The sequence below is a fragment of the Schistocerca cancellata genome, chromosome 8, assembly GCF_023864275.1.
Source record: "Schistocerca cancellata isolate TAMUIC-IGC-003103 chromosome 8, iqSchCanc2.1, whole genome shotgun sequence".
Lineage (NCBI taxonomy): Eukaryota > Metazoa > Arthropoda > Insecta > Orthoptera > Acrididae > Schistocerca > Schistocerca cancellata.
Genome location: NC_064633.1, coordinates 261215188 through 261235956, shown reverse-complemented (window position 1 = coordinate 261235956; position 20769 = coordinate 261215188). Strand labels below are relative to the sequence as shown.

At 40.4% G+C, this 20769-nt stretch overlaps 1 protein-coding gene across 2 annotated transcripts in view; it reads left to right on the top strand.

The window, feature by feature from the left end:
* The window catches only part of LOC126094630 (myrosinase 1-like), a 192588-nt gene that overhangs the window by 137041 nt on the left and 34778 nt on the right, over positions 1 to 20769 (top strand). For both annotated transcript variants that reach the window (XM_049909114.1, XM_049909113.1), the window contains exon 11: positions 15912 to 16018. In XM_049909114.1, the coding sequence (XP_049765071.1) occupies positions 15912 to 16018 (107 nt within the window). The remainder of the gene's footprint in view (positions 1 to 15911; positions 16019 to 20769) is intronic.

Here is a 20769-nt window from a genome sequence, read left to right as displayed (position 1 = left end):
TACATGAATATTTCACTCACTCCACCAAAAGAAATAACTTCCATAATAAAATCTTTAAAAACAAAGCATTCTAGTGGTTACGATGAAATATCAACAAAGTTAATTAAGGCATGTTCTTGTGAGTTTTGTACAATTCTAAGTTACTTGTGTAAGCAGGCAATTATAGCTGGGACATTTCCTGACTGGCTGAAATATGCAGATGTTAAACCTCTATTCAAGAAAGGGGATAAAGAGATGCCATCAAACTACAGACCGATTTCACTTTAGCCAGCATTCTCAAAAATTTAAGAAAAAGTAATGTACAGGCAGCTTCTTAACCATCTGACCACAAATAACATATTATCAAGAACACAGTTTGGGTTTCTGAAGGGTTCTGATATCGATAAGGCTATTTACACTTACAGTGAAAATGTATTTAATTCATTAAATAACAAGTTACAAGCAGCAGGTTTTTCTGTGATTTGTCAAAGGCATTCGATTGTGTAAACCACAACATCCTTTTAAATAAATTAGAATTCTATGGTGTCACGGGCACTGCTGCAAAATGGTTCAAGTCATACCACGCTAACAGGAAACAAAGGGTGTCAGTGCAAGGGACTAGTGAATTAAGTCATCAGTCATCATCAGAATTGGAAGAAATTACATATGGTGTCCCACAAGGATCCATCTTAGGGCAATTGCTTTTTCTTGTGTACATTAATGATCTCTCATCAGTTACATTGACAGAAGCAGAGTTCGTTTTGTTTGCAGATGACACAACTATTGCAATAAATAGTATTTCGAGTGTAGTTCTAGAAAGATCTGCTAATGATATTTTCATGGATCTTAATAAATGGTACACAGCCAACTCACTGACATTAAACTTCGAAAAGACTCACTATATGCAATTCAGAACCTGTAAGAGGTTTCCACCCAGCATATGCATAAAGTACAAAGAAAAGCAGATAGACGAGTTTGACAGTCTTAAATTCCTGGGATTACAACTTGATAATAAATTCAGTCGGGAGGAGCACACCACAGAACTGCAGAAATGCCTTAACAAATCTGTATTTGCAATTCGAGTGTAAGCAGATATAGGCGACATAAAAGTGAAAAAGCTTGCATACTTTGCCTACTTTCATTCCATAATGTCATATGGTATAATATTTTGGGGTAACTCTTCAAGTCAAACAAAAGTTTTCAGAGTCCAAAAGCGTGTAATATGTATTATTTGTGGAGTAAACTCACGGACGTCTGGTAGAAACCTCTCCAAAGAATTGGGTTTACTAACTACTGCCTCTCAGTATATTTACTCCTCAATGAAATTTGTCCTAAATAATATATCTCTTTTTGCAACAAACAGCTCAGTTCATACATACAATACCAGGAACAAAAATGATCTGCACAAGGACCTAAAAGCACTTACTTTAGTTCAAAAAGGGGTCCACTACTCAGGAACACTCATCTTCAATAATTTGCCAGCAAACATAAAAAATTTAGTTACAAATAAAGATCAGTTTAAAAGGAGCCTGAAAGACGTACTAGTGACCAACTCCTTCTACTCCACTGACGAATTTTTAAATAGAAACAAATTATGTATTGTATATATTCATACTATTAGTATTGTTATTTCATTTATAAATCAAAAAGTAACATGTTCCACATCCACGAGGATCTCCTCAACACGGATCTATATAACGAAAAACTAATCTAATCTAATCTCTAATCTAATCTGAAAACCATCCAGAAACTCCCAAATACATGTGTTTTTCATATTAGGTGCATTGTGCTGCCACCTACTGCCAGTTACTCCATATCAGCGACCTCAGTAGTCATTAGACATCGTGAGAGAGCAGAACGGGGCGCTCCGTGGAACTCACGGACTTCGAACGTGTTCAGGTGACTGGGTGTCACTTGTGTCATACGTCTGTATGGGAGATTTCCACATCCTAAACATCCCTAGGTCCTCTGTGTCCTATGTGATAGTGAAGTGGAAACGTGAAGGAACACGTGCAGCGCAAAAGCGTACAGGCCGAACTTGTCTATTGACTGACAGACCGCCGACAATTGAAGACGGTCGTAATGTGTAACATGCAGACATCTATCCAGACCATCACACAGGAATTCCAAACTCCATCAGGATACACTGCAAGTACTATGACAATTACGTGGGAGGTGAAAAAAACTTGGATTTCATGATCGAGCGGTTACTCATAAGCCACACATGACGCCAGTAAATGCAAAACAACGCCTCGCTTGGTGTAAGGAGCGTAAACATTGGACGATTGAACAGTGGAAAAAAGTTGTGTGGAGTGACGAATCACGGTACACAATGTGGCGATCCGATGGTAGGGTGTGGGTATGGCTAATGCCCGGTGAACATTTGCCAGCGTGTGTAGTGCCAAAAGTAAAATTCGGAGGCGGTGGTATTATGGTGTTGTCGTGTTTTCCATGGAGGGTGCTTGCACCCATCGTTGTTTTGCGTGGCGCTATCGCAGCGCAGGCCTACATTGATGTTACAAGCACCTTCTTGCTTGCAAGTGTTGAAGAGCAATTCGGAGATGGCGATTGCACCTTTCACCGTGATCGAGCACCTGTTCACAATGCACGGCCTGTGGCGGAGTGGTTACACGACAATAACATCCCTGTAATGGTCTGGTCTGCACAGAGTCCTGACCTGAATAATAGAACGCCGACTTCGTGCGAGGCCTCACCGACAGGCATCGGTACCTGTCCTCATTGCAGCACTCCGTGAAGAATGGGCTGCCATTCCCCAAGAAACCTTCCAGCACCTGACTGAACATACGCCTGCGAGAGTGGAAGCCTGTGAGAGGGGAAGCTGTCATCAATGCTAAGGGTGGGCCAACACCATACTCATTACGGATGGAGGGCGCCACGAACTTGTATGTCATTTTCAGCCAGGTGTCCTGATACTTTTGATCACATAGTGTATTTAACTCAGACAACGGAAGATCAACATTAGCTTCCATAAGATGCTGATAACGACTGTTGCACTGGTCTCACAACAGGTACACCTAGTGAGCTCCTGTCATTACTGGATCAGAACCTGTATCCATCACATGGAAATGTTCCAGACCAGCAAGTGAAGCCAACGAAGGAAGTGAAGAGTTTATATGTGTGTACAAATCACATACCCAGCTGGAATCCGATAACACGTCGCCTGTCAAAGCTGGTGACCGTTACTAAGAGTGGGCTATGTCGACGTGCTCGGCGCAGCAAGAAGTCTCCTTGGCCAATGTCCTGTCACAAACCTATCCTCCGTACCGCGCTTGTGCACCATATTAAAACCGGCGTGGAGTCAGAACTGTATGGAGTCAGAACTGAATGGAGGCATAATTTTATAGATTCCGAATCGTATGGAGTTATAACCTTATGGAGTCAGAATCGTATGGCCATACAAAGTTTATCACAACAGCAAAATAAATTTATCATTCAAAAGACTTATCTTATAAAGCAACTAACAGTGACTTAAATTATCCTAAGATACAACACAATAAAGATTTATCCTCTCATTGCTCAGTAGTTGCTTATCCTAAGATGCAACACAATAAAGATTTATCCTCTCATTGCTCAGTAGTAGTGAAAGAAATGGTTTATTAACCGAAAATGAAGCAAATAACATCTCTTGACCTTCAGTATTGCTTAATGACAAGAAAAAAATCATCATCTTACAATCATTAACTTAACATGATAGAATCGGCATTGCCTCACTGCTGTAGGAGAACCATAAGAGAAAGTCAGAAATAAAGTTATTTAAATAGAGAGACAGTAAAGTATTGAAGTAACTTGTTTTACGCTATTATCTAGAACCTCTCGTCAAAGCGTCAAAATACCACAAGCTGAAAAGAAAAAGTTTTGAAAATGCATACTAATGCATATCATATTTATATATGAGTCACGGATAAATGTTTTAACACGACTGGGTAGTTCTGGTATGTCTAATTCTCCGTAAGAGACCACTGCAAAATTCGCATTGTTTGAATGTAACTCGCTCGCTAAGCCCATTATATTCCGATCTGAAAATATTGTTTAGCTCATACAAACGCATACAGTTCCGTGTTTTTTATAACTTCTGCAATCGAGAAAAATTAAGTTATGACCATGTCACACACAAAAATAAAGCATAGTAAGTGTAAACATTAATACATAGTAAAAGCAAAATTTTTCAGAGACAGTTTCATTCTATAACTTTGCAAAGCTAGAAAATTCATTTCACACACATCTCACATAATTCAGCAATAGAGAAAACAACTTTGTAAAACTACCTATGCTCGTTACTCGACAGATACATCTACATACACACTCTTATCTCTAAATAGATGAAAAGAAAAATGTGACATTTGCAAGTGCTGGTGTTTCATACAGGTAAACGTTTCGTTTGTTCTGGAGTTTTCAGTGTATGTAACAGGTATGATTGGTACCTCAACTGTAATTCGTGTTCTTTCCATAATCGATAGCTCTTAACGTCATAATACATTTCGTCAATAGCAACAAAACTTCAGTAGCACTGAACTCTTGGAAATCTTTCCATGACAAAATAAATCACTTTTTAACTCTTGCAAGTCTGGTGGTACAATTTGTGTACCACCTTATGTTGCACCGAGGTTGTACGGTGGTACATGATTTGTACCACCAATTTGGATGCGTAGAACAGCACATTCTCGTGGTAGATTACTTGAACTACTAGCAGGACATGTTCTTTGTAGTTCTTAGATGTATGCACCAGATGGCAGTTGTTACTGGGTTCTTGCAACAGCACCAGTACTTCATATTTCTACGTGAAGTGCGCTCAAGTACACTGTGGAGAGATTGTTTGTGCAACATTGTTATTTGTTACTTACTAACGGAAGTATCCAACATAATTTCTACTGAAATATGTAAGTACATTTGTTTATTGAATTTTTTTGTGATGTTCAGACTACTTCTAAGAGAAATTATTAAAATGTAGCTAATTATTCATCGGTTCAAAATATGTACCACTGTACCACAACAGTCAGTCTACTTCAAACATAGGTAAATCATACTCTTTACTTTTCAGTAATAATGAGGGGTCAGAGAAAGCTCACTGAGTCTGAAATTTTGAAAGCCCTTGAAGAGGATATTCCACCTGACGTATCATTTGATTGTGGGGACAGTGATAACACCAATGACAATTCTTATTGTCTGGAACCAACTACATCCAAAACTATTCTGTTTGATTCTGATACGTCAAGTTATTCTGAGGATGAGCGCCCAGCTACCGTTTCAGTGATTAGGTCACCAGAGACTGAGCTCTGTCAAACTGTGACAGTGTATCAGACTCCATCTGAGATGGCTGATCATCAGTCGGAGACTGAACATAAGTGGAGCAAAACTGAACGCCCTGATGATGCCCTGCATTTACTTCCCAGTGTGGTCCCAGTGTTTTTATTGTGGAGTTAGGCACACCATCACCATATCAGTTATTTAAAGTTCTGCTTTCAGTGATATTATGGATTTATTTTTGTTTCAGACGAGCTTGTATCTCTGACTACTGGTAAATCTTATGTGCCAGCATCCAGGGAAGAATTAAAAACTTTCTTAGGGATAAATATCTTGATGGGCATAAAACCACTTCCTAGTTACAGAGACTACTGGAGTTCAGGTGCTGATCTACATGATAGTTATGTGAGTCAGCTGATTTCAAGGAGGCGTTTCGAATGGTTTCTCACCAACTCACATTTGAATGACAATAGTAAAATGCCACAACGGGGGAACACCAATTATGATAAACATTATAAGTTGCGTCCTTTCCTAGAAAGTATTTCACATAACTTTCAGAAAGCACTTAATCCAAATGAATGTATGGCAGTGGACGAATCTATGATTAAATTTAAAGGAAGATCTTCTATAAAACAGTACTTGCCAAAGAAGCCTATCAAGAGAGGCTACAAGGTGTGGGTACTAGCAGACAAATCTGGCTATGCATGGAAATTGGATATTTACACAGGAAAGAAAGATAATGCTGTGGAAAACAAATTGGGAGAAAGAGTTGTGAAAGACCTCACTGAAAATATTAAAGATAAGGATCACACATAATTATTTCAGTAGCCCAGATCTCCTTCAAGATTTGAAAGAAAAAAAAATACGTGCCTGTGTTACAGTGAATCCAAGCAGAAAATCTTTACCTATGTTGAAAAGTGACAAGGAAATGAAAAGGGGTGACTATGATTGGGCTACTAGCAATACAAGCCTTAGTGTGATGAAGTGGAAAGATAAGAGATCCGTCCATCTGCTTGCAAATTTCCATGATCCAACTCAAACAACAGAGGTTACAAGAACGGAAAAAGATGGAAATGAAATAGAAGTTTCTTGCCCCATTGCTCTCTCCGATTACAATGCCAACATGAATTGTGAAGATAAATTTGACCAGCTGAAGGGCGTATATGAAACTGACAGAAAGAGCAGAAAGTGGTGGCACAGAATATTTTGGTACTTTATTGATGCCACTGTGGTTAATGCTTTCATCATCCATAAAGAAATGAAGTTGCCCAAGATGACTCTGAAGGCCTTCAGAAGAGAAATCGCAAGGGATTTAGTGGCACCTGCCTTGGTAGCTTCAAGAGGTAAAAAGCGAAGTCTGAGCAGCCATCTCCAGCTCAACAAGAAGAAACCCAACGTTCCGAAATCTGTGTGTCTTGAAAGTTCATCTCATCAGCCAGAAAGATCTGCAAGGAGGAGATGTGCAGCATGTAGTTCCAAGAAACAACAAATTCGCACCGACTGGATATGTAGTGTGTGTAAGGTTCCTCTATACTTAGGGAAAAGGAAGACATGCTTCCAAGACTATCATGCATCTTTATGCACAGTGGTACAAAAAATGAACCACCTCCCTTGTGACCAACAATGATTATAAAAATTGAATTTTTGTATACAATGGTAATAATTATGTTCATTCTATTATAAATATGTTGCTTGTATGAATTTTTGACAATAAAAGTAAGTCGTGTACTTCTAGAGCTGTTTTTTGGTCAAATTAATTGTACATGAAACAGTTAAAGTATTACAATGACTCTACCTTCGAATAAAGTGTGCACAAACAGAACATCCATGTATCTAGTACAGCTGCAGTTTGATTCGTTTAAAGAGTGTGCACCCCTTACATTGTCTTATTCCATAAGTAGCTCCAAAAGAATGCTTCCCCACTAAATCATACATGATGCTTTTTCTGTCTTCCTCAGAACAACATATTTCATTAACCTCCAGTATAATATCCTATTAATCATAGTCCACTTCACATAATACACCATAATTGCACATAATACGCTATATTAGCACCATAATAAAGCATAATAACATCATAAGCCTCATGGCAATCCTAAAGCAAAATTCTTCATCATATTCCCTCTCTGTATCGGACAGTATTCCCTAGACTCGTCATGTGTATGCATACGATTCTGAAATTATCACTCTTCAAAATACTTCCTAAATAGCAGAACAAGCATCAGTCAGAAATGTTCCTAGTTAAACTTTCTCAATTCAGAACCACTCATACACAGTCTCTTACTCAAAATACAGTCAGCAGTTATACCTCTAGAATTCAAGACCTACTTCACAAAATATGCACCTACAGAAAAAGTCATATCATACACTTCCCTCAAAAATAACACAGTATTCTGTCTGATAAAAGTAAATCAAATTGTACATCACAAGTTACCACGAGACAATAAAGTTCATCATATCTGCAAACTATCTTCATGAAGAAAGAAAAAAGATTATCTTAGAACCTCAAAACTAAATCTACTCTGCTATACTAAAATTTCAAAAGAAAAGTTCCAGACTCATGAAATACGATAACAGTATCATATTTCAATCAGATACTTCACCAGTAAACTCAGAATAATACCAGCTGAATACAAATTGTTCGCCGCGCGGGATTAGCCGAGCGGTCTGAGGCGCTGCAGTCATGGACTGTGCGGCTGATCCCGGCGGAGGTTCGAATCTTCCCTCGGGCATGCGTGTGTGTGTCTGTCCTTAGAATAATTTACGTTAAGTAGTGTGTAAGCTTAGGGACTGATGACCATAGCAGTTAAGTCCCATAAGATTTCACACACATTTTTGAGCTACTACTCAGGATAATAATATCTCAGACTCAGAGTTTGTGTATACACACTACAGTAGAATCACTGGTGAACTTTAGAAAGAAGTACTGACCTCAAGCTTTCAAGCTACCTTAGAGACTATGGACACGAACGTATCAATATGAACTACGAGGGTTATTCGGAAAGTAAGGAACGATTGGTCGCGAAATGGAAACCACAGTGAAAATCCGATGAAGTTTTGCACAGGTGTGTTGGGCAGTGTCTCTAGTGTGCCCGTCGATCGCGTTACGTCGTTCTTTTTAGTTCTGAGCACACAGGGAACACATAAAGACACCTAGATCTATAGTGTCTCCCGCCAAGTACGAGGGTCTTGTGAGAAATTTTGGCTGAAGCTATGCAGCCAACATTATATAACTGTCGTGAACTTTCTTCTTCAAGACAATTCTCAACCGCATTCTGCAGGGGCAATGAACATGCTGCTGCATCGTTTTCAGCTGGAAATGTTTGATTACCCACAACACAGCCCGTAATTGTCTTCCTCTGAGTTTCATCAGTGCTCACATGAACCGGTGGCTACGAAGACAACATTTTGGCACAGACGATGAGCTGTAGGCCAGTGTAGAGAATTGGCGGAAAGCACTGGCGGCTGCCTTGTATAACGAGGGTATTCAAAAGTTGGTACAACGCTGCGACAAACGGATCGGCGACTATGGAGATAAGTAGCTGCAAGTTGTAGCTAACTGTTGCAAATATAACAGTTTTGATTTTCACTGTGGTTTCCATTTCGCGATCTGTCGTTCCTTACTTTCCGAGTAGCCCTCGTATTTCAATGTGAAACACGGCTGTGCTACAGTTCCTGCTTTCATCATACGATGCGGAAAAGCACAGAACATGAGAACACCTCAAATTCATTGCTAAACAGAAGTATGTTCGGCCCAATGATGCCACAGTCAATACTTGCCCAGGCTCAGACATTTGTCTAGAAGACATTTACAACGCTGCCTGAGAAAAAGAAGTGAAGCACCCCGAAGGAAAGGAGGAAACAAAATGAAACTTCGTGGGTTTAGAAGGTTGAAATGTTAGAGATCCAGAAGCAGCCAGTAGAAGTTCCAAATTCAAAAATCTTTTTAGCTCAAGAAACGATGTTTTAAGAGCTCCAAAGAACGCAAAGCCACAGCACTACCGCATGCAATATATCGACACGAATGCGTAAATCTCCCCTGCCCCTTATATTAGAAACTGGGTTGTGTAGTCCAGTTGCTCTAACTCATAATGTACCACCTTCTGTTTTGGAACTACTTAACTTCAGCTGACTCAAATAAGCCCTGATTTTCTTTGCAGGCGCATATAGTGGTATAAGTAGGTAGGGTCTGCGAAACGTTTTGTGAATGGAGTTAGTAGTAAAGAGGTAATAAATATAAATGTCATGCATTATGCAGCAGTTTTTCGCGCGACTCAGTGTTTACATCATATCTCCTGAACTATGAGTTGTAGAATGATATACAATTTTGCTGGTACATTCAAAGGTATATGCGAATCCTATGTGTTGATTATGTCGCTAGTACATTTAGTAGTAAACATGTAATAAAATAGTATGTTTCATATCAACGCACACTCCGCTGCAGAGTGAAAATCTCTTTCTGGAAACATCCCCCAGGCTGTGGCTAAGCCATGTCTTCGCAATATCCTTTCTTCCAGGAGTGCTAGTGCTACAAGGTTCGCAGAAGAGCTTATGTGAAATCTGGAAGGTAGGAGACGAGGTACTGGCAGAATTGAAGTTGTGAGGACAGGTCGTGAGTCGTGCCTGGGTAGGTAGAGCACTTGCCCGCGAAAGGCAAAGGTCCCGAGTTCGAGTCTCGTTCCGGCACACAGTTTTAATCTGCCAGGAAGTTTCAAGTAATAAAATGAAACGTCATGTTCAATGCTACAGTTTTACTGCATAAACAGCGAAAATTCACTCTAATAAGCAATAACTTTTTTCATTTAATCATTTTGAGGGGGTTTACTCGAAGAAAAAGTTTTGTAAAGGTTTGAACTCAAGTCCAGTGTTTGTCACAAGTCACTACGTTCTCTCATTCTCAAATACTGTATGACTAAGTATGGGAATTCACTCGTCGTAGGCTACACTACTTTCTAAACCCCATCCCCTTCCCTTTGAAAAGGTGAGTCGTTCTTACCCCCACAGCTGGCCGTTGTGACCGAGCGGTTATAGGAGCTTCAGTCCGGAACCGCGCGCCTGCTACGGTCGCAGGTTCGAATCCTGCCTCGGGCATGGATATGTGTGATGTCCTTAGGTTAGTTAGGTGTAAGTAGTTCTAAGTCTAGTGGACTGATGACATTGGATGTTAAGACCCATAGTGCTTAGAACCATTTGAACCATTTACCCCCACATAGATTCTTTCCAGAGTGTAAGTGACCTGTGAACCACGTTTGGTTGAAATTGGTCTAGTAGTTTCGAGGCACATGTGCATATTTATACACATCCCCTTTATAATAAACTATGTGATCACAAGTATCCGGTCACCCTCAAAAACATACGTTTTTTTCATATTAGTTCCTTTGTGCTGCCACCTACTGCCAGGTACTTCGTATCAGCGACGTCAGTAGTGATTAGACGTCGTGAGAGAGCAGAATGGGGCGCTCCGCGGAACTCGCGGACTTCGAACGTGGTCAGGTGCTTGTTTGACACTTGTGTCATATGTCTGTACGCGAGATTTCCATACTCCTAAACATACCTAAGTCCACTGTTTCCAATCAGATAGTGAAGTGCAAAACGTGAAGGGACACGTACAGCTCAAAAACTTACAGGCCGACCTCGTCTGTTGACTGACAGAGACTGCCGACAGTTGAAATGGCTCTGAGCATTATGCGACTTAACTTCTGAGGTCATCAGTCGCCTAGAACTTAGAACTAATTAAACCTAACTAACCTAAGGACATCACACACATCCATGCCCGAGGCAGGATTCGAACCTGCGACCGTAGCGGTAGCTCGGTTCCAGACTGTAGCGCCCAGAACCGCACGGCCACTCCGGCTGGCGCCGACAGTTGAAGAGAGTTTTAATGTGTAATAGGCAGACGTCTATCCAGACCATCAAACAGGAATTCCGAACTCCATCAGGATACACTGCAAGTACTATGGTAGTTAGGCGGGAGGTGAGAAAACGGATTTCATGGTCGAGCGGTTGCTCATAACCATACATCACGCCGGTAACTGCCAAACGACGCCTTGCTTGGTGTAAGGAGCGTAAGCATTGGACGATTGAACAATGGAAAAACTTTGTGTGGAGCGACGAATCATGTTAAATAGTGTGGCGATCGAATGGCAGGGTTTAGGTATGGCGAATGCCCGATGAACATTTGCCAGCGTGTGTAGTGCCAACAGTAAAATTCGGAGGCGGCGGTGTTATGGTGTGGTCGTGTTTTTCATGGAGGGGGCTTGCACCCCTTGTTATTTTGCGTGGCACTAGCACAGCAAAGGCCTACATTGATGTTTTAAGCACCTTTTTGCTTCCCACTATTGAAGAGCAATTCGGGGATAGCGATTGCATTTTTGAACACAATCGAGCACCTGTTCGTATCGCACGGTCTGTGGCGGAGTGGTTACAGGACAATAACATCCCTGTAATGGACTGGACTGAATCCCATAGAACACCTCTCGGATGTTTTGGAACGCCGACTCCGTGCAAGGCCTTACCGACGGACATCGATACCTCTCCTCAGTACTGCTTTCCGTGAATAATTGGATGCCATTCAGCAAGAAAACTTCCAGCACCTGATTGAACGTATGCCGGCGAGAGTGGAAGCTGTCATCAAGGCTAAGGGTGGGCCAACACCAAACTGAATTACAGCTTTGCCGATGGAGGGCGTCACGAACTTGTAAGTCATTTTCAGCCAAGTGTCCGGATACTTTTGATCACATAGTGTACTTGAAGAATGTAAATACCGACAGCCGTAAATTTATTAATTATTTTATTGGATTACCAGTTTCGGTGCCTCACTGGCACCGTCTTCAGGCCCCTACATACGTAGTTGGATAAGTCAACTCATCCTCCACGTCCACGCTATTACAGAGATCACTAATGTCAATTGACTTCAATAGCTTTCTGAAACTTCGCATTAGAAGTGTACTCCCCACCCCTCTAACGACAACTGTGTTAGCTGTTGTTAGAGGAGTGGATAGTCTATGTCTACAAAGAAGTTTCAGAAATCTGCTGAAGCCATTTGAAATTAGTGATCCCTGTAACTGAGTGGACGTTGAGATGAAACTGGTAGCCCAATAAAATAATTAATAAATTTACGGCTGTTGGTATTTATTTTCTTCAAGTCTTTGCCCAGTCGCAGTCCAGTTCAATTAAACAAAATGGAACTACAAAAATTTTTGATACATGTATGGCTTGCAGTTAAAACACCATCTTATTAGTGTCGAGGAATTAATTGCTTGGCAAGACTTTTGTAATTAAGTGTCGAAATTAAGATGGGAAATGCTTTCTTATCAGGCTTTACGGTGTTAGTCGATGAAATGTGTACCGCACTAAAGCTGTTATGTCACTGCGCATTAGTGGTGGTGGTTCTGACTTCCAATACATGTTAGATGAACTGGGTGTAATTTAAAAAAAAAAAAGAAAAAGAAACAGAGAGACCAAATACAAAAAATCGAACCACACGAAGAAAGCTTATAAAGTAACTGCAAGTAAAAAAATCTATATGGAAAGATACAGATATTTCAAGCAGCTTTATGTAGTTGTCGAAACAGTCTGTTTTGTTAGATCAGAACAACCTTGTATTCCGTGAAGTTTTACAATGCTTGACAATCGCTGTGGAAGAGATACACTGTTGGACAGGAATAATCACAGGCAATGTAGGTAAAACAGTACATACGTAATAGAAGTGGAGTGGTATATTCATAACGAAAAATGGAGTTGTTGACTTCACCACATGAGAAAGCAGGAAAGCAGATGTAAATAACGTTCATGTTTGACACAGGTCAAACTCCCGACATAAAGGTTGATATCGTAGTCTCAGTAAGGAATATGCCCTCCTCGGGAACTAATCCGCATTTTGCACCAGTTGTTCTGTTGACCACAAAACTGCTGAGAAGTTCTTGGACGATCCTGTCCCACTCCTCTCTCAACGTAGTTTTGAGTTCCTGCACGGTTCGGGTAGGGGTGTTCACTGAGAAACACGTCTGCCAATAGCACCTCGACATGCTCTATAGGGTTTAGTTCAGGGAAGTACGCCGAGTTCCATATGTTCAATAGCTTCACTTTCCGGTGTGTGCGACAATCGAGCGTCATTTGTGATAGGACGGGGGGGGGGGGGGGGGGGCGCACTGTCGTCCGTAAACACAAAGTAAGAACCTATCGTACCAATAAACAGATGGACATGGTCCAGAATAATCTCCTAGCAATACCGCTTTGCTGTAACCGTACCTCGCGCTAAGATATGAACCCATCTTTGGCCTTTATGCATAATGTCTGCCCACACCGTAACTCTTAGGCCATACCGAGGACGCTGTGGTGTATAACGTGTTCCCCTCTCTCTCCACATTAACTGGTGGTCAAAATCACTTGCCACAGTAAAGCGAGATTCATCGGAGAGTATCACCCTCGACCACTGTTCTCCACCCACTAACGACCTCACTCTAGACCACCGTTCTCCCTAGACTAATGAACTCTTTCTCGATGATGTCGTGACTGAAGTGGGATGCATTGAACAGGCTTCCAAGCATACATAACCAGCCTGATTTAATCACCGCGTAATGGTACTAGCAGAGAGAAGTGTACCGCTAGCGGTTGCAAGATCTGCAGCTATCTGCTTAGGAGGGAGATGTCTGTTCCTTTTCGCCACTAGGGCTACGTGACAGTCCTCTTGCTGTGTGGTGGTCCGTATTCTACGATCGACAGCATGATTTCTCATAACATTTTCAACTTCAGCGTCCTTTTTTTTTAATCACAAAACATCACTTTTAGACAGACCCATTAAGTGGCCACGGTAGTGATACTTTGACCGGCGTCGATCTCTGCAACGGCTCGTTGACGATCGTAAGCACTCAAATGATATCTTGTAGACATGTCGTACCACACGGAATCACGCACTAATGATTTCTGCAACAACCTTCGTTGAACACAATGAAAGTGGCTAATGCATAGTTATTTTTGCTGGTATTTTGTCTGTGTGGTAATGCGAAGCAGAACTCGTGATTAGAGAAACAGTTAAGCTCATACTTAAGTTCGTACGCAATCTCTCAGTTCTTGAAAAGTGATCCCAGTGCAAAAGTTAATCAGAAATGCAATATTGAACTGTGTTCTGTAACGCTCGTGGCGAGAGTATAGTCTGTCCTGTTAAATTTAATAAAACTGTCCTGATAGCAATAATGCAAGCAATCTGACTCCGAGAAAAATATGAAATATAGATAACTACTAAAAACGCTCTCTCTGAAAAGTACGCTACTGCTGAAGTGTTAACTGTATCACACATAAATTACAAATGATCCACCTGTTTGAGCAATGAATAAATGTTGTGCTGCTGCTGTCTCCAAACTACTGCGGCTGCTGCTGCTATGCTAGTTAAAAAGTAAAAATTCAAACTACTAACAACGCGATTTGCAATGCGTACTTTATAGAGACATCCACAAAACTTCTGTGCTAATAAATCTCATTACTACAATGATCATTGTCAATTAAAGTTCTATTACTGAGAAACTCGGGAAAGCAAAATTATATACATGAAACTTGGAATAAAGATACAAAGGCTGATTGACAGAAAAACAATAAAATAACTGTATTAATAAAACTTGACATTACTAACAATAAGACAAGATATTTTAACATTTGAAATATTAAAAATTTACATCACATTAGTAGTGGAAAAAACGTGAACAACTCTTTACTTCCTTACAAACATGTATGCTATCCACCTTTGAAGAAAAACCAGAAAATCACATACTGTTACGTTATCATAAGATCTCCAGTTCTGAATCCCTGGCCAACTTAAGTACTAGGCTTGGATGTTTTGGCAAATGCGTTGTTACAGTTCCTTTTGAAGTCTTCTGTATGAATTTACAAAATATCTCTCCATAAATGAAAAATAATGTAAGAAAATTATTCCCAGCACATAGCACGGCCAAAACACATCTTACTCCATCACAAGATACAATTCGACTCCTCTCTCTCTCTCTCTCTCTCTCTCTCTCTCTCTCTCCAAGACTGCAAGACTGCACTCCACTCACCCACTCACAAGCAAATGTTCTACTACCAGGCTCTCGCAGCGCAATCTGTTTGGCAGAGATATTGCCCGTTATACCTCAGATACTATTGAACCTTATTCTTCCGCGCGACATGTAAAATATTACCAAAATTACAACGTTCGTAAAAAACAAAACCCTTACTACCACCCTGCATGATCTGTAGAATGCACACAGAGCGTTCGTGCACAGGCTTCGCTGCAATTAACAGCCCAACCCTCTATATTTCCTTTTACTATCAATGGTCGGGTGTTCCGTAACAATTGTTGGTTGTTCCGTAGCTATTGGCAGTTGCTTCTTAGCAGTTGTAAAGCGTGTAGCTTACACTTTACAGAGGTGTTTTCATCTGAAGCGTTGCTTCTGGAATAGATCCATTGATCATAATTGTTTTCGGATTTATGAAGAGAGCGACGAGTTCAGTAGAAGTATATCACAACTGCGAGTAATGTGTTACGTTCGACTGGACGTCGCGTTTTGACTAAGCTAAGCAGAAAAACACAACAGCCGCTTGCTGCATCTCTATCTCTGCCTCTTCGCATAAGGCACTTAAAAACTACGTTTTGTAAATTGTGAGTTCAGTATCACTGAAACCGTTTTCTGCCACAGTGCTACATGGCGGAGGTCCTGCGGGCGATTCACGAAGACGGAGTGGACGTTAAATCCTACCTCATCTGGTCCATCATAGACAACTTCGAATGGTCGGCCGGATACACGTAAGTTCATGCACAGATACATACGGAAATTGTTTGGAAAGTACACTATTGTGCTTGGTAATGTTGTTGCAGTGTGATGGTTCACATTTTAATGAATTAGTTACACGACGAATTGAACATCTATTTACAAACGACTTGCTCAGAGTGATCGAAAACTGTATTTGCACACATGGCTTTCAATGAAAGTCTTAAAACAATCTACATCTATGCCCACATCTACATGATTACTCCGCAATTCAATATTAAGTGCCTGGCAGAGGTTTCATCGAACCACCTTTAAGCTACTTCTTGACCATTCCACTCTCGAACAGCGCGCGGAAAAACGAACACTTCAACCATTCCGTAAGCCCTTGAAAGGTCTCTGTTGGATTCCTTTCATGTTAATTTCTTAAAACTGTTGTCATTTACGGCATGCATTCTACTTCTAAATTTACTGTGGTGTTTCTGACTATCTGGGAGAAGACTCAGCAGTGGAACGTGTTACTTTTACACATAATCAAAAACGATCTGTCATACTACTACACTTTAAAACACAGTTTATATGTAATTCATGTCACACAGTCTCATACGGAACCTACATCCGCTTTCTTTTATATACTGTATATGATAAAATACTGTCATCCCCCTTCCCTTCTGTGTGAAAGGATGAATGAGCAATTGTATTTCTAGTTGCATGCTTGATGGTAGCAGACAAGCCTGTCTGCTAGAGAACAGTAGGACCAACGTCGGAACAGGTAGCTACGCTTTATAAAAGCAAGGAGGTTTCTATTCTTAGTATGGCCCCGTCCGTCCCTTGTCATGTTGGTATAGGAAGCTGCCTCTCTGATCATTTCCGTTTCGTATCTGGAAGCACCCTTAGTAGGGGCCCACGGGCAGTCGGTCCGCGGTGAGCGTCTGAAGTGGTAAGATTTCCGGCTAAGCGCGTCTCTGCTAAGTCCGTAGGACAATGGATTTCTTAAGTTCAGCCTAACTGAAAATTTAATCACCTTTATTTCAGGTTTAGATCTAAAATATCTAATGTTATCTTAAATTGCAACACAGTGTAATTCGAGTGTGAAGTTCAAAATATCTTCCAGTAGATGCTTTGTCACTACTTCGTGAGTAAAGTGGAACCACGTGTGGATGACCCGTAACTCTAACTAAGATCATCAATCTTAAATTGGAATGTGCGTGAGATTATAACGTCTCGTCTTGACAATATTTTTCAATATAGCAACTTTTCTTTATGTTCAACCCACGTGGGGTGTACTTTGTGAGACCAGTACCACGTGCTTATACAATTGTTTGTCCCATCAGGTTAATAGTAAGACGATAGTAACCAGTTTGAGGTTTTGAGGTTTTTCTTTTGTAATTTGTGTTTCGATGTAATTTATTTTAATTATCAAAATTATTGTGGAGTTACACTCTTTGTGTAAACCAAGTTGACTACGTGAAGCATGTAGTGTAATCATCAAAGTAGCCCTCAGCTATTCTTTTCGGGAAGATTTCACAGAGAGTTAGTATGAATTTAGTATATCAGTGTGTGGTAATTTCATGACGGATAGGATTGAGCTACGAACGTAACTTCTTTGGGTGAAAATTGAATGGGATGGTTGTGGTTAATTTCCTCTTGCATATGTTTCAACGTTCTTCGTGTGTTATTTTATGAATGCAGTGTTGTATACAGTCTCCCAATCTTGGCTCCATATTTGATGTGTTCCTTAAGATTACAAACTCACATTTTCACAATCCTAAATAAGGCATCAGTTTAGTTATGAATCAAGTTTAATATGCTGAAATTGTAATGGAACAATGATCAATGTTAAAATAAATGTCCAAATATAAACTGATTTATTTCTTTTTATTTAAATTGTCTTTTTATATATATATCACCGATTATCGTAAGATGACTACTAAAAGATTATAATTAATGTTAGTCTGGTTGGAAATTTGGTAAGCTAGACTGGATACCTGGTGAAACAGTTGCTCAGTAATGCAAGGTTATCTTCCACAGATAGCTCACACTTTTAACCCGATTTTATTGTCATGAATATCAGCACCGCTTTCAGAACAAATTAATGCATCAACATTACACCCTCTGATTTCTCTTATTATGATGATCATTTCTCCCTGTGTTGGTGGGCGCCAACAAAATATTTTCACACTCTGAGGAGAAAACTGGTGACGGAAATTTCATGAGAAAGTTCTGCTGTAGAGAAAATCTCCTTCTTTTTTATGACTGCCACCCCAGTTCGTGTATGAAATCCGTGGCACTCTCTCCCCTATTTTGCGATAGTACGAAACGAGCTGCCCTTCTTTGAACTTTTTCGATGTCCTCCGTCAATCCTACCTCATACGGATCCCACACCGCACAGCAGTATTCCAGAAGAGGGCGGACAAGCGTAATGTAACGAGTCTCTTTAGTAGCCCTGTTACGTTTTCTAAGTGTTCTGTCAATAATTTGCTCTCATTGATTTGCTCCCCCCACAACGTTGTCTATGCGATCATTACAATTTAAGTTATTCGTAACTGTAATCCTTAAGTATTTAATTGAGTTTGCGCCCTTTAGATTGATGTGATTTATCGTGTAACTGAAATTTAGCGGATTCTTTTCAGTGTTCATGCGGATGACTTCACACTTTTCTTGATTTAGAGTCAAGTGCCACTTTTTGTACCATAGAGATATCTTGTCTAAATCGTTTTGCGAGTCGTTTTCATGATCTGTTGACTGTAAATGACGCTGAATCACAGGGTCATCGGCAAAGAATCGAAGAGGACTGCTCAAATTGTCTCCTAAATCGTTGATGTAGATCAAGAACAACAGAGGGACTATAACACTCCCTGGGGAACGCCGGGTCTTACTTTTGTTTCACTCGACGAATTTCTGTCAGTTATTACGAACTACGACCTTTCTGACGGGTAATCACGAATTTAGTCACAGAACTGAGATGATACTCCATAGGCAAACAGTTTCATTAGAAGTCACTTGTGAGGAACGGTATCAAAAGCTTTCTGGTAATCTACAAATATGGAATCAGTTTGACATCCCTTGTCGATAGTACTCATTACTTCGTGGGAATAAAGAGCCAGTTGAGCTTCGCAAGAACGATGGTTTCTGAATTCATGTTGGTTATTTGTCCATAAATCCTTTTCTTCTAAGTCATGCATAATGTTCGAGCACAGTACATGTTCCAAAATCCTACTACAAATAGACTTTAGTTATACGGGCTGCAAAGTCAGCGGATTACTCCTATTTCCTTTCTTGGGTACTGGTTTGACATATGCAACTTTCCAGTCTTCGCGTACGGATCTTTCTACAAGCGAGCGGCCGTATTTGATTGCTAAGTACGGAGCTATTATATCATCATACTCTGAAAGGAACCCTTGCCTTTCTTAAGTAGTTTAAGCTGCTTGGCTACATCGAGGACGTCTCCTTCTAACTCGCCCGTGTTCGCAGTCCATGTTTAGTAACTCCGCTTTAGTAGCACTGTCATCACCATTGTTATCACCATTGTTATTGCGCAGTGAAGATATTGACGGCATCTTGCCACTGGTGTACTTTAAATAAGACCAGAATCTCTTTGGGTTCTCTGCCAGATTTCGAGACAGAGTTTCGTTGTTGAAACTATTAAAACATCTCGCATTGAAGTTTGCACTAAGTTTCGAGTTTATGTCATTCTTCGCCAATCTTGGATATGCTGCGTTCTTTTAAACTGGCATGCATTTTTCGTTGCTTCTGCAATAGTGTTCTGAGATGTTTTGTGTACCACGGGGGATCAGTGTCTTAATTTATTTATTTGTTAATTTATTATTTATTAATTTATTTAGTATATATCTCTCAGTTGCCTTCGATATTATTTTTTTGAATTTAAATCACGTCTGGTATACGCTTACAGAAATTGGAAGGGCAGAGACTGTCTCTTAGGAAGATATCAAGCGAATTTTTATATGCTTTTTTAAGTAGATGTATTTTGAGTTTACTTTAGATGGAGTTGGATGTTTGGGTATTCAGACTAGTTTCAACAACCTTGTGGTCAATAATCCCTGTATCTGTCATAGTTTATCTACTTTAGAATGAAGGTGACGCCTTTCTCCACTCAATTGTGACGGGAGACGAAACGTCAGTCTATGGAATATCGACACAAAGACTCGCCCCAGAAAAAGAAATTCAACACACAGCCCTCAGCTTGAAAAATCATGGCCACCGTGTTCTGGGACGCAGATGGTTATCCATGTTGATTTCCTTGATCGTGGAACAACCATAAATTCAGTGTTACGTCACAAAGCTGCGAACCCTGAAACGAAGGCTAACAAGGATCCGAAAGTAAAAGGGAAATGTTCCTGCAGCATGAAAATGGCAAAACACACACTTCACGTGCCACCACAGCAGAACTTCAGGGACTCAATCTCACCACCATACGGCATTCTCCATACAGTTCAGATTTAGCACCATCTGACTTCCATCTGTTCCCCCATAATGAAAGACGATCTGTGGGGACATCATTATGCTACCGATGATGACGTTGAGAGAACTGTGAAACTGTGGTTGCGGAAACAGAGTGTCGACTTCTTCCGTGACGGCTTCAGAAAACTTGTTCATCGTTGGCAGAAATGTATCCAATTGGCATGTGATTATGTGGAAAAGTGAATATTGGTAATTTATGATCACATTCTAAGGATTATTTCTGCGTTTGATTTATTAAGATATTCCCATCCTAACGCAATTAACGGAGGTGGAGGCATTACTTTTCACTGAGCCCTCGTACGTTACA